Source organism: Guillardia theta (genome assembly GCF_000315625.1).
Source record: "Guillardia theta CCMP2712 unplaced genomic scaffold GUITHscaffold_39, whole genome shotgun sequence".
NCBI classification, from domain to species: Eukaryota; class Cryptophyceae; order Pyrenomonadales; family Geminigeraceae; genus Guillardia; species Guillardia theta.
The window spans coordinates 71,466-96,842 of record NW_005434635.1 but is presented as its reverse complement, the minus strand read 5'-3'; the positions used below and the strand labels follow the sequence as shown (position 1 = coordinate 96,842).

Here is a 25,377-nt window from a genome sequence, read left to right as displayed (position 1 = left end):
TCTCTTTGCTGACTGTCTCTCAGCGGAGAACAATTGCTTGCGTGAACTGAAGCTGGCGGACCCCGAGGGAAGCAGAAAGAGCCACAGCGAGAAGATGCGACAGCTGTACCGCGCGCAGGTCGAGAAGAAGAGGAGGGGGGGAGAGAAGGAGGCGAGGGAAGAAGGAGAGAAGAAGAAGGGGGGGGGGGGGAGGCAAGGGAAGAAGGAGAGCAGAAAGAGTGAAGGAGCAGGAGAGGGAGGAGGAGAGGGAAGAGGAAGAGAAGGATGGAAGAGGAGCAGGAGGACGGGACAGATTGGGGCTTAAGCAAACCAGGTGAAGGACAAAAGACCGCGAATGCTGGACGAGGATGAAGCCAATGAAATTCCTCAGGGTAAGGAAGGGGAGAGAGAAGGAGGGACAAGGGAAGGAGGAGGGGCAGGAGGAGGAGGAGGAGGAGGAGGAGGGAGTCAGTTCTTCATGCTGAGAGAACGGCAGGACAAGAAACGAACGAGGACGCGGATAAGAAGATGCCGAACACGGTGGAGCATTCGGACTGCTTCCCCCTTACTGCTCTCTCTTTCCTTCCACTCACTCCTCCTGCTCCCTCTCACTCCTCCTCGTCCTCCTCCCCAGCCTAACTCTGTTTACAGATCGAACGAGATCATCGCATCGCTGACTTCCTCGAGAGGTAGGCTGCCTTCTGCTCTCCTGCTCTTCTGCTCCTCTCCTTTCTTCCTCTTTGTCTCCTCATATTTCTCCTTGAGTTCTCATGTGCCTCCCAGCAACTCGTCGGAGCTTCAATCACTTCTCGCACAAACGGCGCACAAAAACATCGCAGAGGTCTGCGCCCTCCTCCTCCTCCTCCTCCTCCTCCTCCTCCTCGCGACACCACCACCACCACCCTTACCACCACGACTTCTTCCACCTCATCTCCCACCCTCTCCTCCCCTCGTCTCACTCGCCCTCCTCTACTGCTACTGCCCGCCCCCCCTTCTCCTGTTCATCTCCTCCCTGCCTCTCCTCCTCCCTGCCTCTCCTCCTCCCTGCCTCTCCTCCTCCCTGACTCTTTGCAGACGGTTTCGAAGCTCGCGGGTCAGGACGCGTCTGCCGTGCTCGAGGGCCTCAAGTCGGCGCTGCAGGTGGAGATGGTGCTGGGCAGGAGGAGGCGACTGACAGAGTGTGTAGAACCTCCCGCAGGAGAAGAGGAGGGAGCTGCTGCTGTCGCTGACCGACACATCGTAACGCAGAAGAGGAGAGGAGAAGAGAATAGGATGGCCCGAGGAGAAGCAGAGGAGGAGGGAAGAGGAGAGTTAGCAAGGGGAGAGGGACAGGGTAGGTGTCAACTGCAGCCTCCTCCTCCTCCTCCTCCTCCTCCTCCTCCTCTCATCACCCTCACGCTTCTGTTGATTAAATCGCTTCACTGTGACCATTTTCTACACTCCTCCATGCCCCCCACCACCTTCAGGTCGTTTGCAGGAAGGGAATTCTCCCGCGTCCTCTCCGTCCAGAGCTCCCAGGAGGTTGAAAGTTTCTCCTCCCTCGGCCTCGCCTGCACGACGCCCCTGAACTCCGCCACTCCCTCCACCGCCTCCGCCTCCACGCTCGAGATTCCGCCCTCGAGCTGTCCGGTAAGGAGCTGGAGAAGAGTCAGGGGGACAGGCGACAGAGTTAGGAGAGAAGAGGGGAAGGAAGAGGGAGGGAAGCGAGGGGGTAGATCCGTACCTCCCACGTGTGCAGACGATCGTCGACGAGGACGAGCAGCAAATTTCTTCCTCGCATGCGCAACAGCTCAATGCTAGAGCAAGTCTCTCCCTCCGCCACCATGCTGCTCTGCTTCCTCGGTACGTGAGCATGCAGCACCCCTCCCGCCAGGTACATCAGCGACACCTCCACCACCCCCATGCTCGAGCCCGCGAACGCGAAGAAGCTCCGCGAGCCGATAGCGAAGGAGGAGACGCGCGTTGCCGCTATGCTCAACTCCTGCACCTTCTCCACCATTCCTCCTCGGATCCTGTAGAGAGCCGAGCACGAAGAGCAGGAGCCGGCAGCGGCTACGTAGCACTCGTCCTGCTCCACAGCTGCCGCAATGCGCGTCTCTGAAGGCAGAGCGATGCTCGAGCTGTCCTCGAAGAGCTGTGTGCTCGGGTCGAAGAGGAAAACGCGGAGGGAGTGACGGTCAGCGGCAGGGTCGCTCTGCGAGAGGAGGAGGAGGCTCAGGTTGCTGGTGCTGGCGAATTCAAACTGCAGGGCCCCGTCGGTGAGCAGCCGCTGCTGCTCCTGGAACTGGCACGCCCGCCACAGGAAGAGGGAGGAGAAGATCTTCCTACTGACCCCGTCGAAGTTGTTTGCCACTGCCAGCCACTCCCTACCTGCCATGCTGAAATGCTTCAAGTCCTTGGCTCCGGTCGTCGGCAGCGCCTGCAGCAGCGTCGCCGAGTCGGCGGGGAGGGGAGCAGCCGGTAGACCGGAGAGTGCGTCTGGTAGCTCCGCCGCTCCTCGTCGTAGTAGGAGGCGAACGCGAGCAGGTGGAGGCGATCTGGGCCCGCGCAGGAGGCCGAGAGGCTCTCAACGGCCACGGCCATGCCCGAGAGCAGCAGGGCCTGCGGCCTCAGGGCCTCGAGCGCGTCGGCAAGCGAGATATCGAGGTTGTAGCGGTGCTCGTCCTCGCTGAAGGAGAAGACCAGGCTCCAGACCTCCTCTGCGCTCCTGCTCCTGTTCGACTCCGACAACACTTCCCGCCATGGCTCGAACAAGGCAGAGGAGGAGCCCAGCGCCAGCAGCTCCGGGATGCCGTCGGAGGCAAGGGACTGCTGGCTGATCACAATCCACACGCCAGCGGGAGGGAAGAAGAAGAGGAAGGAGACGTTTCCGCCTGCTCCTCCTCCCCTCCACACCGACTGGTTCAACAGCACGAGGTCCGTCAGGTTGTACCTTCCCTCCAGCCCTGCATGAGAGCGCGTGCCTGTGAGCTCTTTCCCTTGGAAGGAGGACGAGGACACGTGCTCGTCCACCTGAACCGCCGCCACCATGACCTGGGCGACGGGAGCGAACGAGGAGGAGGAGGAGCGCATCTCCAGGTGTAGCTCGCTCCCTCCCACCATCCCCTCCTGCACCACTAGGGTGAAGTTGTACCTGGTGAGCCCCGCCACCGACAGAGGAGGAGGGAACACCGGTCCAAACACCACCTGCTCGTTGACCTTCACCGTCAGCCCCCCGACCTCGTGCGTATACGTCACGTCGGTGAAGAGGCCCGCGAGGAAGGAGAGGCTGACCCGGTCCCCAGCTCGCGCTCCCTTGAGGAAGAGCTGAGAAATCCTCCCGTATTCAGGGCCCAGCAGAGCCCCAGGGCTCTTCCTGGAGCGGTTGAAGGGGACGGAGAATTCAAGCTCGTCGAGGGTCAGAACGCCGTCGGGGCGGAGGAAGCTTGTCTCGACTTTCCCTGCGCAGCTCCAAGCTCGCGGACAAGCTCCCTCGCTCTCGAGGTTCCCGTTGGTGACGGCTGCCATGCTGTGGCCTCTGCTATCGGAGTACCTGAGGAGGGAGGAGCGAGTGGGAGGGGGAGAGGAACAGTTGGCGCAGGAGGGAGCAGCTACCCTCGCTCCCGCGATGAAGAAGCCTCCGTCGGGGAGGAAGAGACTCTTGAGGGCGAACGCTTCCATCCTCCTGCTGCCGACCTTGTAGTAGGAGAAGTTGCTGTAGGAGACCACAGCCGCTGAGACCGTCAGGTTGCTCGTCACCGGGTTGTTGAGCTCATCTGCCATGTTCACCGTCGGCTGCTTCATCATCCCGATCCTCCAGTTCTCCGTGAAGTTTCCCACCTCCGCCTCCTCCCACGACATCACCGAGGAGGGATCGTCCGCCGTTCCCATCCCTCGCACGCTGACTTCCCCGCTGCCCCTCCTCACCTTCCAATACCCATCGCTCAGGTCGTACAGCAGCTCGTGCGCCTCTACTTCCGTAGAGATGTCCTCCGGCATGACTGTGAGGACAGGAGGAGCGAGCCAGTCAGGAGCGATCTGCCACGTCTGGTCTGCAGACCAAGAGAGGAACTGATTGCCTCCTCCTCTCTTGTAGATCGGCTTCGAGTTCCTCCATGTCTGAGTGCTGCCGTACACGCCGCTCAAGCTCTCGTTGCTCACGTTGATAACAACATAGTCCGGCTGCGACTGACTGAAGACCGGGCTGCTGCCCTCCACCCTGACGAGCCTGTAGAGCCCGTGAGCCTCGTAGTGAGCGTTGGAGCCGAGCAGGAGGAAGTTGGTGGCGGCTGCTGGGCTGGTGATGCAGAAGTTGACGGCCGTCACGTTGGCAGGGAGGGGCTGGGAGGTAAACTGAGTGACGTTGAAGGAGAGCATGGGCCCTGGGCTCTGCGGGGAGGAACTAAGGCGAGTCGCTACCTCAGACAGGAAAGTTTCTCCGTATGACACGTACAGGCCCACCAGATCCCCCAGCTGCTCCGGCACGCAGCTCGTCTTGACGGTGAAGCTACCCGAAGTCAGGTTGGCAGCTCCGACTTGGAGAGTAACGGGGAGCATGAGGACTTGAGTGGGCAGCGAGGACAGGGAGGCGAAGGGGGAGGAGAGGGCGTGACAAGGGTTGGCCGGCCCCCGACAAGTTCCCCCGGCGCTAGCAAGCTCCTCCACCACAAACTTGAGCTGGCACAAGGTGAAAGTCAGAGCAGGCGAGTTTACATCCCCTCTCCTCTCGCACCTGACAGCTGACAGCACGGGGGACGACGCTGAGGTCGGTGAAGGTGACGATGGAGGAGCGAGCGACTTGCGACGCTCCTCCAGCTATGGCGCTGATGCCGCAAGCTTCCTGCGCGATGCTGATCCTTACCGTCGCTCCCCCCGCCACGTCAGCAAGGTTTCCTCCCACATCCAGCAGCTTCAGCTTTGGCTGCACCAGCAGCTCTCTCCCTCCATACCCCCCCTGCGGCTCCTGCAGGATCTCGAGGCTCGCAGGCCGCCCGGGGAGCACAGCGAACGAGTTGCTGCGAGCGGGAGGGAGGGAGGGGGAGGAGGCGATGAGGAGGATGCTGTCGGTAACGGTGGGGACGCTGATGGAGGCAAAGGTGGCGACACCATTCACTGACATGCTTGTGACCTGCATCACGATCGTAAATTCACTCCCTCCTCGCTCTGCCTCGACCCTCGTGCTCTGTCTCCCTCTCCTCTCTCCTCCCCTTCCCTCCCCCTTCTCTCTCCTTTCCTCTGCTCTCCTGTCCCCCTGCTCCTGCTCCTGCTCCTGCTCCTCCTCCTGCTCCTCCTCCTCCTCCTCCCTGATCTCACCGTGTCTGTCAAGGTGAACGAAAGATCTGAAGCAGCGGGCAGGAGCATGAAGTTTGCCGATGTTGACGTCGAGGACACCAACTGAATGGAAACGTTCTGATCCTGCGCCGCCACGTTGCCGCCGGCGTCAAGGAGCAGAACTCGTAGAGGAGAGGAGAAGTTTTGACCGACTGAAAGCAAGTCAGCGAGCCCGGAGGTACTCGAACCTCTCGCACCAGTCACGCTTCCAATGGAGGAGGCGAAGGACAACCTTGCCGGGGGTCCCACGAGGATGGTGAAGGAGGTCGAGACGGCTGGCAGGAGTTCCGGCCAGGAGGAGAAGGTAAGGACAAAAGTCCCCACCTGCTCGACCGCCAGGTCAGTGAAGGTGAATTCGTGGGAGCCGGTGACGTGTCGCCGCCCGCGCAGGACGGGGTGAGGATAGACCTGCCTGACTTGGACCGCCTGCGATGAGGAGAGGAGGAGGAGAGTTTCTCCCTGCGGGTGATGGAAGACTACTTCCTCCTCCGGCAGACCCTCAAAGTGCAGCAGGTCGGTCAGAGCTGGAATGATCCCCTCCTCCGTCAGGTTGTACGCCCTCAAGTCGTACGCTCGAGCAGCCGGCGAGACTTGAAAGGCAAACAAGCCCGTGGAGAGAGGGAGGAGATCGAAAGAGACGCTCTTGCGGGGGAAGAAGAGGTCCTGAAGTCACAGTGAGGAGGAGAAACTAGAGTTAGATAAACTTTTACCTCCACAGTCTGCACCAACTCAAACAGGTTGGAAGGGACGTCGTAGCGGAAGAGCTTGCTCGTGGCCTGATACGTGTCTGTCCTCCCAGACAGGAGGAGGAAGACGCGGTCGCCCATGGAGAAGCTGTTCGCGCTCAAGGCGCCATCTAATAGCCATGTCAGCAAACGTGCCGTCAGCCGCGGGAGGATCTACCAAAGGAAATCTCTTGTTGCAGGTCAAATTTCTCGCTCCTCCACCGGTAGACATGGCACGTGGCCGTGAAGCTCCTCTGAGTGAAGTTGTACTGGACCTCGTCTCAGGACAGGGAACTCTTCCTCCTCTCCTCCTCTCCTCCTCTCCTCCTCTTTTCCCTTCCCTTCCTCCTCTCTCCTCACCTGATTCGTGACAATTAGCAGGTTCTCACTCTGCACCTGCCGCCATGGAAATTGTTAAATCCAACTCCTTCCCCACCCCCTTCCCCTCTTGCTCCCTCCTCCTCCGCCTCCTTCCCTTCTTCCCCTCTTGCTCTCCCTACCTCCCCCATTCCCCTTCGCCTCCCCTCATTCCCATTCCCTTCCTTCTCTTCCCCCTCTCACCTCTACGTGCTCGAAGTCAGTCGCCAGGTGCGTCTCAAACTCATCGACCACCGAGAACTGACTGGTCGATTTGTCAAACGCGTAAACCGACGAGACAGCGGGGGACGTCCGATCGCCTTGGTTGGCAACCGCAAGGAAAGTTCTGCCTCCCATCTGGAAGGATCTCAGCCTGGAAGCTCCGTAGGTCGGCAGCTCCTGCACAACGTGCAGGGTCGGGGGCTGCGAAGAATCGAAGGAGAAGACGAGGGTCTTGCACGAGTAGGACTGTCGGAGGGGGTCGAAGTAGTTGGCGAGGACGAGGAACGAGCTCTGCTGCTCCTGGAAGAAGCTAAAGTCCGACGCCTTCATGCTCGGCACCGCCAGCCTCCTCGTGAGGCCTCCGCTGACGTCGAACTCGAAGATGACGGAGAGCAGCGGGAGGTTTTGACTGGTGGAGGCGTCATTGTTGAGCTGGTCAGTTGCGACGGCGACGAAACTCCTGCCGTTGACGATGAAGGGCAACATCGCCCGAGGGGAGGAGAGAGGGACTTGCGATAAGACACGAAGCATGCTGGAAGCATCAGGTGCTGCCGGGTACGCCTGAGCGAAGACTGTGAAGTTGGGAAGGGAGGAGGAGGGAGACACAAGGTTTCCACCCACGTCCTTCAGCCCCAGCCTCGGCTGCACGTAGAGCGTCAAGTTGGAGACGTTTCCTTCCGGCTGCTGAGTGATGAAGAGCCTGACAGGGCTGCCGACCTCGATGAAGACCCTGGCGGAAGCGTTCAAGTCGTTGACGGCGAAGTGGAAGGTCAAGGTGAAGTTGCCCGTCTCGTACACCCGAAGGTCCGTGAAGGTGAAAACTCCCTGCCGTGACAACTCCGACGTGATCCCTTGCAAAGGGGCGCTGGAGGGCTGCGAAGTGACCGTCATCGCCTCCGAGTAGTCGGTGTTGACCAGGTTGTCAGCAGCGTCCAACAGGACCAGGACGGGAGGGAGGAGCAGGGAGGAGCCGACAGTAGCAGAGGGAGGGAAAGCCTCGATCTGAATCCTGTGCGGCAAGCCATGGACCACTTGGATGAGGCTGTTGACTGTGCTGCCACTGGCACAGCTGAACACCAGCAGGTAGCCTCCTGCTCGCGGGATCTGCAAGTCGGTGAATACAGCGACTCCGTTGGAAAGCGTCGCCGCCGACGCGCCGGAGAAGGGGGCGGGAGCCGAGGAGGAGGCGTTGAGGACGTTGAGCTGCACCTCGAGCTCGTATCCCTCGATGACGTGGAAGGGAAAGTCAAGCATGACGAGGCTGACATTGGCACCGAATGCCTTCTCCGACGTCTGCTGGGCGTCCAGCTGAGCTTGCAGCTGAGACTGACTGATGGGGGTGAAGGCAAGGGGAGCGGAACGATAGACAGTTCGGGTCGGCGACTGGATGACAAGCTGGAAGGAGGACCCGGAGGCCGCCATGACTCTCAGGTCGGTCCACTGCACTTGCCCGTGGTAGGATGTCAGTGTCCTCGTTCCCTCTAGAGCCATCGAGTCCGAGGGCTGAAGCTCGAGGCAGATGGTGATGTTAGTCCAGCTGTCGTCCGCCAGGAGGTTCCCGTAGCTGTCCCTCAGCACTATCCTGGGCTGGACCCCGAAGGTCGTGTTCCTGTAGACGAGGGAGGGGGGTTCGAAGTCTGCCGACGCCAGCACCCCGGGAAGGACCCGGAGGGTGCAGATCTGGGGAGAGAAGAGGCCCGGGGAGAGGAACCTGAGGGTGTAGTTCGCGCTCTGAGTGAGGATGAGGTGCAAGAACGGTGAGCTGACCGAGCTCATCTGATAGCTGGCGGTCAGCTGGGGGAGGATAAGGACGAGGATCTTACCGTCATGGATGCCAGAGGCTCCATGGCCCCGTCGACCAAAAGCTTCACCTCCCTCGCGCCCACGTAGCCCCGGACTCCCGTGCCGAGCATGTCGAGCAATTGGATCTGAAAGGCGGGATGAGCTGACGAGACTGGGGAAGGGGCAGGGGGGAACCTGAGGAGGAGGAGCGATGGCTTCTCCGGCAAAGGACAGGAAGGAACAGCGGTCCCACATGGAGGCCGTGAGGGCCAAGGCAGGCTCTAGGGATACGACGACGGCAGAACTATGGGACTCGTTGCCCGTGGAGGTAGTGAAGCCGTAGAGCTGCCTGTCTGAGAGCGCGACGATGGTCGAGATGTTGCTGTCCCTGTAGCAGAAGCCCGACCCGAGGAACTGCACGGAGGGGAGCAGAGAGAGCTGTAGTTCACCTGACGAGAGTTGTCAGCTGGGGCAGTCGGCGCTTGGAGCACGAGAGAGGAAGGGGAAGGGGGAAGAGGGAGGGGGGGGGCACCGGAAGGAGCGACGGACGAGTTGAGGATGGAGAGGGAGACACACTTGGACTCGCTGCTGGAGAAGACCACGAGCCTGGCAAGGAGCTGTGAGGAGCTGGGAACAGCGACAGGTGAAAACTTGACGGACCTCGATTGGACCCACACCAGACGCTGAGGCTGCAGCGATACAAGGAGCTCGAGGTCGGGGGTTCGAGTCCCAGGCCTCCAGGCCCTCTCGTTGAGGTCGAAGATCCAGCTTGACCCCTTGCCTGAGAAGAAGACGACCTGATGTAGCTCGCTGACGTACAGAGACGTCACTTCCTCCGTGTCGGTCACCCCGAACAGCTCGAAGGCATTCCAGTTGCTCCATGCAAAGCTGTCGGAATGAGGTCAGGCAGCAAGACGATATCCTCCTCCTCACTTTCCTCTCACTATCTTTTCTATCTCTCCTCCTCCTCCTCCTCCTCTTCTTCCTCCTCCTCCTCCTCCTCCTCTCATCACTCACTTCCACACATAGACGGCGAGGGCGTTTGCTAGGCTCCTCCTTGGGAACAGGGTCAGGCTGCTTCCGTCGCTTATCATCTCATGGTGTGCCAGCATCGGCTCTCCCGGCATGCCGGAGAAGTCTGACCAAGAGGTCCCGTCGTACATGAACAGCCCGCCCAACATCTGCCCCCTCGCCTCTCCTCCCTGGATCCACAACCTCCCCTGGTCCTCGCACGCTGCATGATACGCGCGCGGGCTCGGGGCGCTGCCTGCCGCTGGCGGCAGGAGGATGACAAGGTCAAGCTCGGGCTGGTAGGCGACGAGGACGTTGGATGGGTCGGGGCCTTGGAGGCCACCGAAGGAGATGAGAGCCTTGTGGACTACCGTGATGGAGGCCCCCGGGAGGAACCTGACGGACGCGTTCCTGCTCATCATCCACATCCCCTGCGCTACCGGGAGGTGGAAGACATCGGAGGAGATATTGTTGACATCATCCTGGTACTGAACGAGCACCTGGGCTGCCTGGCTGGCCTGCAAGACTCTGTTGCCCTCGAAGTAGAACACGTACGACTCGTTCCTCCTCTCGTGCCTCCGAGAGGTGACAGTTGTGCCGTCGAGCTGCACGATCAAGCTCGAGTTGCTGCTGAAGAAGCTGTGAAAGTCGACGGGTTGTCCGATACAGTCAGCGATCCAGAGCTCAACTAGGAAAGGAAGACCGACGACGAGAGCGGAGGTGCCGCCGGCCACCTGCGACTCCACACGAAGGACCTTGAGCTTGAGATTCGCCGGCAGTTTCGCCCCCGGGCCATCCCGGTTGGGGTAGCTCTCAGAGACATCGACTGCGATCTTGGGATTCCTACATAGAAGTCTCATGAGCTCAAGGTCCATGAGCCCGAGAGGAGGAGGAAGAGGAGGAGGAAGTGGAAGAGGAGGAGGAGGAAGAGGAGGAGGAGAGAGAAGGATTGGGAGGGGGGCGAGCACAAAGGCCTATGAGTAACGAACAAGCATGCAGCTTCACCTAAGGAACCTTGAACTTGAGGAGAACACCTCGCGCTCACAGGGAACGTCAAGTGCGACATCGTAGAAGATTGCGCAGTTCGTCTCGTCGACCGGCTTGCACACGCATTGGCTCTGGTGAGAGAGCTCGCCGACGACGGAGAGGCAGAGAGTGCGGTTCAGGGCGGGAAGCTGTGTCGCTGGGTAGCGCAAGTTTCTCATGCAGAGAGCAGAAGAGACGCTGTCCCCCGACACAAGACGGATGCTCGTCAGGTTCTGTGTGAAGTTCAAGGAGGAGGGCAGGAAGCCGTCGAAGACGACCGAGTCGACCGTCAGGAGGAGCTCGAAGGGAGCGATTGGGAGCAAAGTGATCCCCTCTCCCCAGCTGCAGCCCAGCAGTCAGAGGAGGGAGGGAGCTTATGAAAGAGAGCTTACCTCAGGATGGAGATGAAGAGACTCATCCCTCCCAACGAGACGTAGAGCGGTGGAGACGAAGACTCGGCTGGGAAGGCCAGGCGCCGCCTCCATCCTCCTCCGCCCCACAGGCTCTGACAGTGAACCTCTGCTAGGCCATTGAAGTTCACCAGCTGCTCGCTCCTGATCGCCAGGGACAGGCAGTTGTCGCCGTCCCAGGAGAAGCGCCGGACAGAGAAGGAGGGCCCGGTCGAGAGCGAGCTATTCTGCACCACGTTGCCCGCGGCATTGAGCTGCAGGATAATCGTGTCGGCAGAGGAGGAGGAGACGGCGAGAAACGCCTTGTCCTGCGAGGTCCAGACGACAGCGTGCGAGGGGGACGGGAGGCTGAGCTCGTACAACCTCTCGAACTGCTGGGAAGAGGAGGACCACTTCATGAAGAGGAGAGAGCCTGAGACCTGACTGAGAGCTACTAGAAACCGATCCTGCTTCATCGTCACGAGAGCAAGGAGCAGAGCATCCTCACCGTCCCCAGGGTCCAAGACCGCATGCAGATGCCCCCGATCGTCGGGATCTTCTGGACGAGCTTGAAGTTGTAGGTGGTCGGGCTGACCTGGTCGATGCAGTTGTTCTGCTCGATGAGGTAGACGGCGGAGCTGATGTTGTGCGAGAAACCGTCGTAGTAGTTGGAGACCGCTACGTAAATTTCCCCCTCGAGCTCGAAGGTCTCCATGTGCGCAGCTCCAAACGTCTCCACACTCGCCACCTCCGAGATCAGTGGGGAGGGCTGCAGCACGGACTCGAGGTCGTAGAGCACCGAGTAGGTCTGGTAGCTCCGCGTCTCCACGTTGTAGTGGTAGGCGAGGAGCATGTAGTCCCTCCTGCACAGCTGGATATGCTCGCTCCAGATCGAGATCGCGCTCCTCTGGTGCACCTGGGCATGAGACAGTCAGCGACGCAGCAGCTTCAGGGCTGAGGAGGAGCAACTTACAATCCTGGGTATAAAGCTCTGCGAGGTGTGATCTACCTCCATCAGAGCTGACGTCGGCTGCCCAGCGTTGTCTGAGCAGGAGATGTATACGAAGTCGTAGGTCGTGGCCCCAATCACCCCAAACGGGCGGGAGATCTGGAAGGAGGAGACAGTCTGCGGCTTGCTGTGCGACAGGTCAGTTCGACCAGAGGGGGTCAGATCAACTTCACCTGCAACTCGTGAAGTTCGTTGAGAACGAGTCTGTGTAGATCCCCTGCAGAGTCCCAGCTGAAGAGATCGACAGCGACATCCCTGCCATGGAGGATCCGTCGGACCTGAAGCAGACCAAGGAGGCCTCCCTTCTCTCCACCTGCTCACCGTAAATGCGTCATACGAACAGCTGCCCACGGGCGTCCATCGCCCGCTGCTCACCTCGCCCGTACAGACCACGTCATCAGCCTCCAAGTTCGTGTAGAGGTCCAGAGAGCTTGAGGCCTGCTGGTACCTGATGTTGGCCTCCAGCTGCTCGTCCTGCGACATCCAGTATCCACTCCAGACGTCTGAGTCAACCGTCACGTTGGCAGCGGCCTGGAACCGAAGCTCGAGCACGACAGCCTCCACTCCCCGACTGCCCAGAAGACGTTCGAGCTCCTTGAACGATACGTGCGGCGAGACGACAGAAGACAAGACGAGGAAGGAAGCTGTCCAAGACGTCTTGGAGGCCCTTTGAAGCACCTCGTTGAGTTCTTGCACGATCACCTGAGAGGTCTGGACTAGGAGAAGGGAGGATAGCGCGGACCCGAGCTGGGCCTTCAGCTCAGCGCTGCTGGAGGTCTGGGAGCTGACGATGAGGCTGATGTACCCTTGGATCACTTGCTCTGGAAGCCAGACCGAGAAGGAGTGAGTGTAGACGGCAGAGAGGTTGTCTGCCTTGAGGGCGAGGCGGGTGGAGACGACTTGCTGGTTGATGTAGAGGTCAGGGAACGTGACGATCCCTTGCACGGACTGGGCGGTCGCCCTTCCTTGCAGGCACCCCGAGCAGTTGAACCCGGACTGGCGGACGAGGGTGACCGATACGTTGACGTCGTCAACCGCGCGGTTGAGGCCGAGGTCGAGGAGCTCCAGGATGACCTGGAAGACCTGGTTGACTACCACGTCCCCCGTGTCTCTCAGGAGCCTCATTGAGTGCGGCCTGCCGGTGCGGACGCTAAACGGGAGGCACTCGGTCGGGAGGAGGGGAGGGGAGGAGAAGATGAGGATGTAACCGTCGCCCTTCTTATCGATCGACAAGTCGGTGAAGTCAGCCTCGTGGGTCCCGTTCTGAAAGCTCGCCTTCGAGTTCCCGCTCAGCGTTCCGATGATCCCTCCGTTGAGAAAGATCTCAACGCTGACCTCCCCCTCGCTCCACTCCACGTCGTTGCCGCCCTCATCGACCGCTCGCAGCTTCGGCTGCGACGGGAAGATCTCCCCGGCAGTGTTGACCAGGGAAGGTTGAACCTTCAGCTGCAGACGCTTCGCTGCCCCAACTTGAATCTCGAAGGGGCTGCTCAGCACTGAGCTGAGGACGTGCTGGATGTGGGAGAAAATCAAGACGAACTGACCAGCCACGTCGATCTTGAGGTCAGTGAAGCTCACAAGCCCATCAACGGAGGTGAGGGTGTTGTTTCCGTGGAGGTTCGGGTACTTGCTCTCAGTCGAGATCGCGTCAGCAAGCTCGACTCGGACGCTGATGCCGCTCACGCTGATCAAGTTCCCGCCGATGTCCAGGATGGAGACGACAGGCTGCACGGACAAGGACAAGGTGGAGACGGAGGTCTGAGGCTGTGTCTGCATGGCGAGCTGGTAAGGAACCCCGAGGCTAACGGACACGCAGCAAGTGATCTTCTCCTGCAGGTTCGGCGATGAGCTTGCGATGGCATAGAGGCCGGGGAGGTTGATCTTGGAGTGCGAGAGCGCGGTTCCTTCTGACTTGATCGCAACAGTCGTGCCGACAAGCGAGCTGGAGGAGAGCTCGAAGCCGTAGATCATGACGACTCGGATGCGGGCGATGAGGAAGATATCGTTGCAAGGGGCGAAGTTGACATGCTCGCTGGCGACGAGCTGGATGGAGGTCCTCTCAGCGTTGAACACGTCGATGATGTCGAGGTTCTGCAGCACAGTCTGATACTTCGAGCAGTTGGCCGTGCAGCCTTGCCAGGGCCCAAGGTCGATGAAACTCCGTTGGGCGACATGTTGGTCCTGTTGGTACCCGATGATGACTGTCAGCCGCTCTCTCTCGTTGTCGAAGTCCGTGCAGACAATCTCGAGGTCAAGTCGCGCTCGCAGCAGTGTGCTGTTGGCTGGCTGGGACATGTTGAGGGAGACGAGGCAGGAGGAGAGGCCTTGGCAGCTCAGATGCTTCTCCACCCTCGTGGAGTTGTAGAGTGATAAGGTCACGTTCCTTTCCTCCCCATCAAGCTTGTTGTGAAACCTGTCCACCAGGCTCATCGTCAGGTTGTCCAAGTAGAGCCCAGCGTTGATAGAGAAGTCGATGCTGGAAATGTTGCCGTTCAACACCGAGCCGGAGACCTCTGTGGTGTACATGTCGTTGGGGAGGACGCTGAAAGGCTCTCCTGTGACCTTGACGTTCTTGAAACCGACGGCGTTGAAGACAAGGCGGTACTGCGATCCCTTCTTGGTAATCACAAGATCCGAGAACACAGCGAAACCCCCGACAGCGGTGGCGAACAGAGTCCCTTGGAGCAGAGCACCTTCGAGTGAGACGTCGACGGCGATAGGGAGGGGAACCAAGTTGCCGAAGCTGTCTTCAAGCCTGATGACCACCTCCAGCTTCTCTCCCGCAATGACAGGAGAGGACGAGGAGTTCACGAAGAGGCAGCAGATGCTGTCGGCAGTCACGTTGAAGGCTGCGCTCGTGGCCGAGAGGTTCAAACTGGCGTGTTGAAAATTCAGCCTCAGGCCGTCGATGGCGTCGATGACGCTGAGGTCAGGGAACGTTGCGACCCCTTGGACGAATTCATGGATCCTCGTCCCCTTCAGCAGGACGAGAGGGTCCGTGACCACGCTGACGTTTCCAACGTGATCAAGAATCCTGTTGGAGTAGTCATCCAGTATCTCCACCTGCGGAGCTGGGGACACGAGCTGGCCTGAAACTGCCTCCACCGGTGACGTGGCGACATGGAGGCGAGCCGGAGGGCCCGGCGAGACAAGGACGAAGAACTGGAGGGGGGGAAGCTGCCCAGCCGAGACTGTCAAGAGCGTCTGACCGGCGGAGGTCAAGGCGAAGGGATGCAGCTTCGCGCATCCTTCGAAGAGAGGAAACTGGGAATTCGAGCCGCCCACATCCACGTCAACGGCAGGAGCGTCCTGGATCACCAAGTTCCCCTCGCTGTCTTTCAGGCAGAAAGTCGGGATCGGCGAGAGTTGCAGTCCACTCTGCGCGACCCGCGGGAAGGAGGAGGTATTGGCGAGGCTCGTGGGGACGCTGGAAGAAACGTGGATGGTCAAGAGCTGGGACTGTAAGGGACCGGAAAGGAAGCGGAGGGAGAAGCTTCCAGTCTTCTTGAAGCCCAGCAATGGGAACCTGCCCTCTCCCTGTGCGCACTGAACCTGAGACTGACCAAGAGCCAGCTCGTAAAAGGTGAAGTTGACGATCTGCAGCTCCATGATTGAGCAAGGATCGAAGACTCGATTCCCGCCCTCGTCGAGCACGACGACAACAACGTCTTTGTCCTGAGGGCTGCCGGCAACGAAGCTCTGGCTGAGGTTGGTGACAGACAGGGCATGGGGCAGGCTGTAATTGACAACAAAGGCGTCGGATATGAAGCCGTTGAGCCCTGGACTCTCGAAGACAAGTCGAGTGTTGGATGCTGCCGCCCGGATCCTGAGGTCAGTGAAACGAGCCACCAGCTCGAAGGGCTCGACTGTGACATTTCCTTCCACGGAGTTGCCGCTGACACAGTCGCATGTGACCGAGACTGTGACTTGCCCGCAGGAGGGGACCGAATTGTTGCCTGCGTCCAGGAATTTGACTTTGGGCTGAGGGTCCAAGACTCGGAGAGAAACAGCGTGAGAGGGGAGACTGAAGGCTTGCAGCCTCGTTGGTTCCCCTGCAATGATCGAGAAGGAAGAAGTCTCATACGGCATGAGCTGAGGGGCGGTGAAGAGCAGAGAGTAGGTTGACCCGACCTTGTCAACCGCCAAGCCGTTGAAGACGGCGATACCCAAGGAAGCTTGCTCCTCGTTCATCCCGATCAGAGAGCCTTGAATGGACTCAGAGGATGTCTGCACGAGCTGAACGTGAGTGGCGAGCGTGACGTTGGCGACGTTGTTCAGCGGGTCGAGCACTACGATTTTGAGCTCGGGCAGCGCTTCCATGCTCTTGTAATGATACAAGGAGATGCAGGGAGGAAGACACATCAACCTCTCTGGCTGCCCTGCAAGAACATTGAAAGGAGCAGAAGACGCCTCCACTGACCCGCTCTGAAACTTCAACACATACCCAAACCCAGCATGCAGCACTGTCAGGTTGTAGAAGACAGCAACTCCATTGACAGCTTGCGCTTTCGTTTCACCCATGAACTCGCCTTGGACAGTCTGATTCAGCAAGGCAGATAAAGTTGAGTATGATGAGGATTGTCCTGCCAAGTGCAACGAAACATTGACATTCACGTCAGAAATCAATCGATTCCACTTGTCCCGGACCTCCACGGCAACAGCGCGATTGAAAGTGTAGGAGCTTACTATATCGATCGGCTGCTGTTTGACCGTCAGGGTCGCTGGACCATTCACGAACGTTGCGTTGAGACCAATCATCAAAGGAGCCACCTGAAGGTTCACATCCTCGAGGTAAAACTTTAAGTCAAACACGTCGTATGGAACAACAATGCCGAGGAATTGAAAGACACTCGGTGCCTGGAGAGTTCCGAAGTACTGCTGTGTTCTATTTCGACAAGTAGGATTACATTCAAGGTAAGACACGGTACAGTTCATGACGAAATTTCCTTGGCAGTTGTTGCCATATTCATCCTGGATCGCTACTATCGGAGAGATCTGCATTTCTACCACGAGAGCTGGCAGAGAGGACAGGAAAAATTCACGAAGAGTAAACGGTTGGCCAGGTATGACCCGGAATTGATGAGCAAGGCTGTTTGTCTCCGAGTAGATGGAATATGCGTTATAGATCAGAGAAAGCACGCCTACCGTCTCGCAATGTGTACCGGTACATGAGGCTCTGAGGTCCCCAACCAAGGGAGTGAGGCACTGAATGCTTGTGTCGTTGACATACCAAGAGTTTGTAAAGAATATAGATTCCGAGAAGTTCCATTTGCATCTGTAGGGGGTGTCCCCGCAGAACCCTGAGCCAGTGATGGTGACGTTCACGGGGGAGAGGCGGCTTCCGAGCTTGGGGAAGAAGGATTGAAAAAGAGGGGAGAAAGAATATTGGACGGTGAACGGATAGCTCTCGATCAAAAGGTCCGCAATGACAATTCCAGGAACGCTCTGAGGCAGGACTTGCATCATAAGGGACGTGTCGGAGGTCCAGGACACTGATAAATCAGCGTTGAGATTATTATTTACAGTGAGCACGCCGCACGTGGAGGCAGCAAGCTCGGGTCTGGATACGCCAAAGTTCTTTCCAAACAGCGTGACATTGTTGTACGTCATGGTTTGCAAATGAATTGGCTGCACATTCTGAATCACAGGAATATTGCTGTAAAGTTGCAAAAAGTTGGTCAGGCCAGATTGCGGAAAAATCTGATACTGCAGTGAGGATAGATCGAATTTGACGAGTTGTGAGCTTTCAGCATCGAAAAAGTATGCAATACTCCCCGAATCACCGAACATCATCGTCTGTTTGTCAAAAAATGATTTCTTAGAAGAGAAAATTTGAAGATCCACCAGTCGGATATAGGGTTGAATATCGAAGTCCGTGATTACACCAGTCCTGTTCCAATCAAACTCGATGAAACGAGTGTAATACTGGTTCGGATTTGACAAGATGCCATGCAGGTGCCCTGTGTAAGGGTTGAAATGCATTGAGACAATATCGAACAAGTTGTCGTTCTGCCATGACTTGAGAGGCTGTTCGTCGTGTATCGAGAAACACACAATGTATCGATCGCCCTGAGATGTCAGCAAGAAGAAAAACAATCCATTCTTGCTGTCTTGCGCATACACGCCGTTGGCGACTGTACCATTCAACGTCGCCTTGACGCTCGCATGCCCGCTATTTACATCTATGAACAACACTGACGACTCGCGAACTCGAGCGGTCTTCGAGGAGGTTGGAGGGATCAGCGCCACAAGAACACCGAGGGAGTCGAAGTAGAGGGGATTCCAGAAGAGGTTCACCCTCTGAGAACTGAGCGTAATGTTCATCTCGACAGTCACACAGTCCGTGAGTGAAACCGCATACAGCAATGACTCCTCGTCCCCGTTGGCTGACTTGGAAACGAGAAGGCGCTTGCGGTATGAATCAGAAGAGAAGAGAGATGAGGTCAGAGATTGTGGGAATTCACATCCCACTGGCACTTGCAACCCTGCGAAAGCAGATCAAGAAAATTCGGGTGTGGGATACAAGATTGGAAACCTGTGGTTGTGTTCAGCTCCGATACTACCAGGCCTCCACCATCATCTTGCACGACCAGAAGTTTCGTGTCGGGAGTGAACCTGCATGGGATGAGATGGTGCTAGATACGCGTGTGTTGCTCACCTGTCCATTGATCTTACGAGCTGACAGCTCAGCAGCATGTTTATGAGACAGAGAATAGCGCGACAATGAGATGGAGCCATATGTCCGATCTCTCAGGAAGTTTCTGTCAGTAAGAAAATCGCAACCTTGGAACTTCTAGCATGAAGACGCTTCTCGCTCCTCTCCTCTCCTCTTCCTGCCATTCCCTCCTGAGCCATACCAGGCGTGCCTCTCGCCCATGACTGTTGGGGTCAAGAGGAAATTTGGAATTAATTTTGAAATTGTTGCTGTCTCTTTGAAATTATAACAAAAGATCTCAAAGTGATCCACCAGTGGCCCGGGGCCGGCCAGTTCCGAAGTTCAGTCAAGTGAAGGTGACCGATTTTCGGAGGGAACTTAACTTGCGGCGATGTTCAATGATCCGATGATCGGCATGCCAATCTTCAAGCCTACCAGGCTAGTGCTTACTGGGCTCTACAAGACTCAACCATTGTCCAGCTGGCAGTGGAGTCCGACGATGGCGGAGTCGCCGCGGCAGCACTGATGGCGGGCCGCATGCCTCGGATCATCGGCCAGGCCGCACTGCCAGAGATGACACACAGGCTGGTCGAAAACCTTGACTCTGTGAGGCCGATGGCGCTGGTACGAGAGCTCCGGGAGTTCCTGGGCCCGAGTCGTCATGGGGTACAAGGCTCCCAACGAGAGAGACGGTATCTTCTTGCAAATTCACCTGTTTGCAGCCGCAAATCACTATGAGAAGTTCGAGCTCGAGGGCCAAAAGACCCTGGGGATGGAGAAAATAGAGGACTACCTCAATTCCCATCTATCGTTCTCATCTCAGAGGTGTGTGGTACGTTTCAGTTCTTGTTGCGCTGAAGAATGATCAGCCGTACATGTGCCAACAGTTGTTTGCCTGAGTTGCTGTTCCAGAGAGTGATTTATAACGTGGATTGGAAAGAACAAAAGATGGAACAGAGTCTCTCTAAACTCTGTTCCTTGCTGGAACAGAGTCTCTCTAAAGCCGACCATCAAGAACTGATGAGCAGCAAGTCGTCTATGAGCAACATCAATAGGATGTTGCAGCAACTAGAAATCCAAGAGATGATGTGCGAAAGGATCGGGCTACCAAAAGACCTTGAGATCCCTAACCTGACCGAAGGCTACCATTTTTACAGAAACCTCTCCGAGTTTGTTTTTAGACCGAAGGGATCGGTTGTGTATTTGAGCGATGAAGCAAGCGAGGTTGAGATGAAGTTTTGGCAGGCGGTTTGCGACAAGTTTGGAAGGACCTTGGACACGTTCGACCGAAAGAAAGTAGCATCAGGCAAGAAGGCGCTGAATGCAAAGCGCCGTCCTCGTGGCGAGAAGCAGCAACCCCGGTACCTACCTGATCATTGTAGTGTACCTGTCTTGGTGTGAACGGATGCGATCATGCCAAGAGCAGCCTCTGGTACCTCTTCCACCTCATTGCTTCGTAGAAAGCATGACCAAATCACAAAAATGAAAATCAGCCGATCGTCCTCATTCGAGCCTTTTGTGTTTAAGCTGAAACAAAGAGAGCGTCTCGAACCCAAACTTTGTAAAGTGTTGTCAAGAATATTTCTAATATACTCACGTTGATCTTTTTGAGATTATATGGCCGGACTTCTATTGGAGGTCTTCCAAAGCTTTCAGTTGTGACTGCTTCTTCAACTCGTCCAGTTTGCAAGAAAAGTTTGGTACTGGCCGAACAATGGATGGTTGCCTGGCATAAAATCTCGAACAAATCGTTCATGGGATCACCGCTGATGCCAACCCCACTTTCAAACTGCACACTTGTGACGCGTGGAAGCATTTGGAAACAGAGAGTTGGACATTGTCGTTGATTTCCTGCCTACCCTCAGCATCTGGCGGGTAAAACATGGGTGTCTGGCAAATAGTTCCCCCTTTTGTTTCTCTTCTTCCTCCCAATTCTCACCCAGCTCTCACAATGATGGCAGCCACGGAAGGCCTAGAAGGGGCCCTCCGTCACAGTAGTGCGCTTCCCTTTCGGCGGATGCTAAAGGAGCCTGTCACTGCAGACTTCATCGGATCCAAGTCGCATCCTTGTGCTGCACCATGCACCATGTCTCCAACATGCAGGGTCCAGCTGAAGAGCATTTTTCGACACCTCGATCTTTCAATGACCTCTGGCAGAAAAGCTTCCTAAACCTCTCCTACTGGCATCTGATCCTAGCAAGCTGATCCGATGGATTCCTCCGCCTCCCACTTGCTTCCTCCATGTCAGTGTCGAAGAGTCTGCTGCTCGTCAGAGAGCCCAGACATGCCAAGCCGCATTACAAGATTGCTTCACGTTAAACTCGCAAACAACATCGCTCATCTGCAACTGATATACCTCACAGAGCTCAACTGCAACTGATATCCCTCACAGAGCTCAACTGCAACTGATATCCCTCACAGAGCTCAACTGCAACTGATATCCCTCACAGAGCTCAACTGCAACTGATATCCCTCACAGAGCTCAACTGCAACTGATATCCCTCACAAAACTGCAGGAATGGCAGGTGCGATTCTGACTTGACCTCCTTCCGTAGCGTTCGACCGAGCCCCCACGGTGAAGGCAAACAGTGCAGCGCCCTTACCAATGTGATGCTTGAAGCCGAGCAACTTGATGATGCTAAGGTAAGACTTTGCGGTGAGAACAGGTTGTAGCCAAGACTGCGCGTCGGCTTCTGAGAATGCTGTGGGCAGAGCAATGAGATCGCTGCTAGGGTTCAACGTAATTTGGGTGACGCACTTTCCTTTGTCAAACCTTGGCTCCTGGAGAGCTTGCTTCACTTGCTTCACCTGTCACGACCACCATCACTCTGAAGGCAAATGCACCAGCAATGATCCCACCTTCTGTCTAAGAGTGTTTCGAGATTCATTCTTGGTTATCAAGATATCTTGGTTGAAACGTTTTTTAGTCCGGAAAGATTCCTTTTGCAACGAATTCAATCTGTGCTCTATTTGTCTGTTGCTCGTTTGTTCTTCTTGTTCTTGTTTCACGCTGCAAAAAAAATGCGTCCATTCACTCTCATATCAAAGCTGCAACTCAATCCTACCAGACTTCATGACTTGCCGGACTTTAGCCTCCAAAACTTCAGCTTTGGTCTGAAAAACATGCGAAGTTGCTGCGCGCCTGGCCAATTGACTTTATCTTGATGGGTCTCCCTTCAGCATCGTATAAAGACTCGAGTTGCTGTTGTCCTCTCTCAGCCCTCTCTCCAGCTCAGTCTCGATAGAGCTCGTTCCACATCGATCGGGAGGGTCCAGCAGCAAGCCGCCCATGTCATGCATGTCTCAGTTCTCCATATCCTCCAAGGTCTTCAGCGTGCGGGGATGGAGACTGCCCGACAGAGAAGTACAAGGACGTGGAGGCAGGACCTGAGCTGACCTCCTCCTCAGCATGGACAGTGAAGGGCTAGGGCTCTCAAAGATTTGCGGCAACGCTGCCTCAATGGCAGGAGGCTCTCGACTGAAAACGATGCAGGTCAATCAAGGACAGATCTAGTTGACGACATCACGAGGCCACAGTCGGATTCCTCCGCCCTCTTCCTTTCCTTCCCCGTCCTCTTTCACCTTCTCACCTTCAATTGTATATACCACCAAGAGATTGGCGACGCTAAGAGTGAAAAAAGGACGAGAGGAGAAAGAGAGCGGGAAGATAGAAGTCTTTAAGGTTACTTGAAGTAAATTGCATACAAACACCACACTTGCTGCGCATGCAAGGGGATCTAAGAAAGGAGGCCGAGTGCTGATAACGCGTCCCTCAACAAACGTGCGGTCCGTGACATGCGGACACAACACCTCCCCTCGGTCCGTTCTAGCACTCCCAAGTTCCTCCAGCGCAACCATCTCTATGTCACATCTCCTCCCCACGCCCATCCTTCTCATCGCCTCCTATCTGCTCACGTGCATCATCGCCTCCTCCAGTAGCGATTCCGCGTCCAACCCCATCCGCCGTCCCAGCCACCCTGATCCCCTCGGCTCCTCTCCGACGCTATCCTCTAGCTTCGCTGGCATCTCGTCGAGGCTGGAGCTCTCCGGCGAGGCAGCGCCACGACATCCCTCCTTGTCTGCCTGCTGGTCTCCAGGCTGCAGCCTCTTGTACGGCCACTTGCCTACGCGCAGCCTCTTGCACGCGTTCTTGAGCGCCGTCAGAGAGATGCCCTGCAAGACCGCGCCGCCATGGTCAGAGAGCGCTCGTGAGAGGGAGAGAGAAGGGCGAGGGCGGCTTACCAGGGCGCGAGCAGCGTCGGGCTGTCGGAGGTGGAAAAGGGCACGGAGGGAGTGGACGGTGAGGACGACCTTGGGCTTACGGTGCTGGAGGTGTTGGGAGGGGGTCCTGCGGGGAGAGACGAAGTGAGGGACGATGTGCTCGTCCATGCAGATGCTGATAGAAGGCTGAATCTGGAAGCAGCTAGCAGACAATCCCGTCGGTCGGTGCAGGAAGGGGTTGCTGATGACTGATGAGGTCTCAATTCATATCCACTGGCTACGATTTTACTCATCATGGATTTTACTCATCATGGATTTTACTCATCATGGATTTTACTCATCATGGATTTTACTCATCATGGATTTTACTCATCATGGATTTTACTCATCATGGATTTTACTCATCATGGATTTTACTCATCATGGATTACGATTAGCTCTGAGTGGTCAAACGGACCGATACGGTAACCCGTTACCGTGTCCCTCCTGCCCACCCGATTGCACCGCATGGCTGAGGCTGGCGAGAGCATGGATGTGGAAGTGGCGGGGATGAGGGAGATGCAGCAGGAGAAGAGGACGAGCCTGAGAGTGATGGAACGAAGAGAGAAGAACCAGGAGCTGCACGGCAAACGAGAGATGCTGAAAGTTGTCGAGAAGAGCGAAGATGTGGCGGGCAAGATCGACCGAGTCACGACTACGGACGAGGAGAGGAGGCTCAGTTTCCTATCAAAGAGCAAGTCTGTTCCAATCAAGACAGTCCATTGTCAGACATTGTGTTCCGAGAATTCGAAGCAGGAGAGGAAGCAGGAAGACGTCAATGTAGAGACAGCTGAAGCCAGTGACGATCATTTCAAGACACTTCAAGTTCAAGCGCAAAGCGTACTCCTGTCTTCCGAGTCGTCGAAACAGGAAGAAACTGGTGCGGACGAACAGAGTGCTTTGAAGCGATGTGAGGCGAGGATCCGACGTCTTGATCGTCTTAATGAGAGTAAGACTTGATCGGCTGAAGAAGCACTCTGACGCCTTCGTTGGAAAGTCTTGGAGAAGTTGACCGAGAAGTCATGGATTCAAACGCAGACAAGCAATCTGCTGTCAGACAAGCTGAGGTGAGAACTTTCAAGCATTTCAATCTTTCGCTCGGTGATAGCAAAACACAGGTCCAATGCGTATTTCAAGATCATTCAAGCAAAGGTAATGACACCGATGAAGATAACGCAGTTTCCCCTCTAACCCCAGCACATGCAGATCAAGCAACGTCATAGACAATGGTTGATGGAGAATCAGTCCCTACTTTATGAGAGGTCTGCAGTGATTTTGACTCACACGATTGTAAATTGTTGGTAAGGTGTGGCAACGACAAGAAAGAGAATCTGAATCTTTCTGGCAAAGCCAGAAATCTCAACAAAGATGTAGAAATGCATACAACTTCTCTCCTTTCCTCTCATCTTCTCGACTCTTTTCTGATCTCCTTCTCTTCTCTCCTCCTCATCAGTGGCGCGCAGGCAGAGGTCGAGCTGCGGCAGCTGAGGGCGCTCGAGCACCAATCAGTGAAGACACTGAGGATGATGGTATCAGCCCTGTCTGCTGACACTCCTGTGTGCGAGGAAGAGTTCAAGGCTGCAGCGAACGTGGCGATGGCTGCTTACAACCCGGCGAAACAAGCTCTGTCCGCCGCCATTGACAAGTGCGTTCAAACCCCTGCTCTACCCCGTTGTCCTCGGCTGTCCTGGCAACTCTGACCTCCCGACGGTCTTCAGGGCCATTGAAAGCAAAGGAAAAGCGTGCGAGAATGAGCAAGGAAGGTCAGGGAGAAGCGTTAACAGGTTGTTGGTGTTTCACAGTGTCGCTGTAGGTGTGCGCAGCAAGAAGTCAAGCTTTCACGGAATGAAGATTCATCCAAGACAACCAAGAGAGGGCATCTCAACCCAGAAGCTGTTTGCATCCTCGAAGACTGGCTGGTACCTTTTACCACTCCTACCTCCAGCTCCCTTGAACCCCTCTTTTCATTATCCACCCGCCATTCCTGCGTCTTCACTTGGCATACCTCTCCTTCTCACCTGACCGCCTCGTGCAGGTCCGCAACTTCAACAACCCATACCCCAGCGAAGCGGAGAAAGCGAATCTAGTTCGACTCACGGGGGTTTCGCTGAAGCAGATCAACAACTGGATGAGCAACGCGCGAGTGAGGATATGGAGACCTGCCGTCCAGATCTTGCAGGAGTGACTGAACAAGGAAACTCTCAGTGCCGGCCGTTCGATCGGGATTCAGTTAAGACTGTGAGCGACACCGGGCCGTAGATCGTTTACTCAAAGTTGAGTTAAAAATCAGTAACACGAGGACTTGGGCCTGTCACTGTGTTCAAGTTCGGGTAATCCCGAGGGATCTGGGAAAGGAAAACGTGACTGCTGACGTGACTGTGGGAGTAAAAACCTCTTGGTTACACAGGCAAATTCTTACACGTATCAACGATGACATGCTAACAGTCAACCACGTGACTGATTGTTGGCAGAGAGCCCTGAAATAAACCTTGTCATGATTCCTATAGGAGGTACTTATAGAATCTGTGACCCTCTCCCTTGCATGAACGACCCTACAAGGCTAGCCTGGCACAGAGCTGGCTCCGTGACCACTTTTAAAATATGTTGTAGCCAAAATCGGGCGCCTGTTCCGTTCCTACTAATAAACCTCCC

General features: G+C 56.4%; 2 protein-coding genes across 2 annotated transcripts; one reads left to right on the top strand and one right to left on the bottom strand.

Annotated features, from left to right (window-relative positions):
- Positions 1 to 1,016: 1,016 nt before the first annotated feature.
- Positions 1,017 to 22,854, bottom strand: GUITHDRAFT_152912 (hypothetical protein; the record flags this gene model as incomplete). The annotated part of the gene is made up of 4 exons (XM_005831519.1): positions 1,017 to 1,034; positions 21,621 to 21,628; positions 22,270 to 22,638; positions 22,708 to 22,854. The coding sequence occupies 2 exons, from the start codon at positions 22,852 to 22,854 to the stop codon at positions 22,369 to 22,371; spliced, it is 417 nt and encodes a 138-aa protein (XP_005831576.1). The 3' UTR covers positions 1,017 to 1,034; positions 21,621 to 21,628; positions 22,270 to 22,368.
- A 324-nt stretch (positions 22,855 to 23,178) lies between these two features.
- On the top strand, positions 23,179 to 24,910 carry GUITHDRAFT_163489 (hypothetical protein; the record flags this gene model as incomplete). Its single annotated transcript, XM_005831518.1, has 9 exons — positions 23,179 to 23,674; positions 23,723 to 23,792; positions 23,844 to 23,877; positions 23,932 to 23,987; positions 24,032 to 24,095; positions 24,189 to 24,370; positions 24,444 to 24,488; positions 24,539 to 24,644; positions 24,761 to 24,910. Exons 1-9 carry the CDS (start codon positions 23,194 to 23,196, stop codon positions 24,908 to 24,910), a joined length of 1,188 nt encoding a protein of 395 aa, XP_005831575.1. The 5' UTR covers positions 23,179 to 23,193.
- Positions 24,911 to 25,377: the final 467 nt, after the last annotated feature.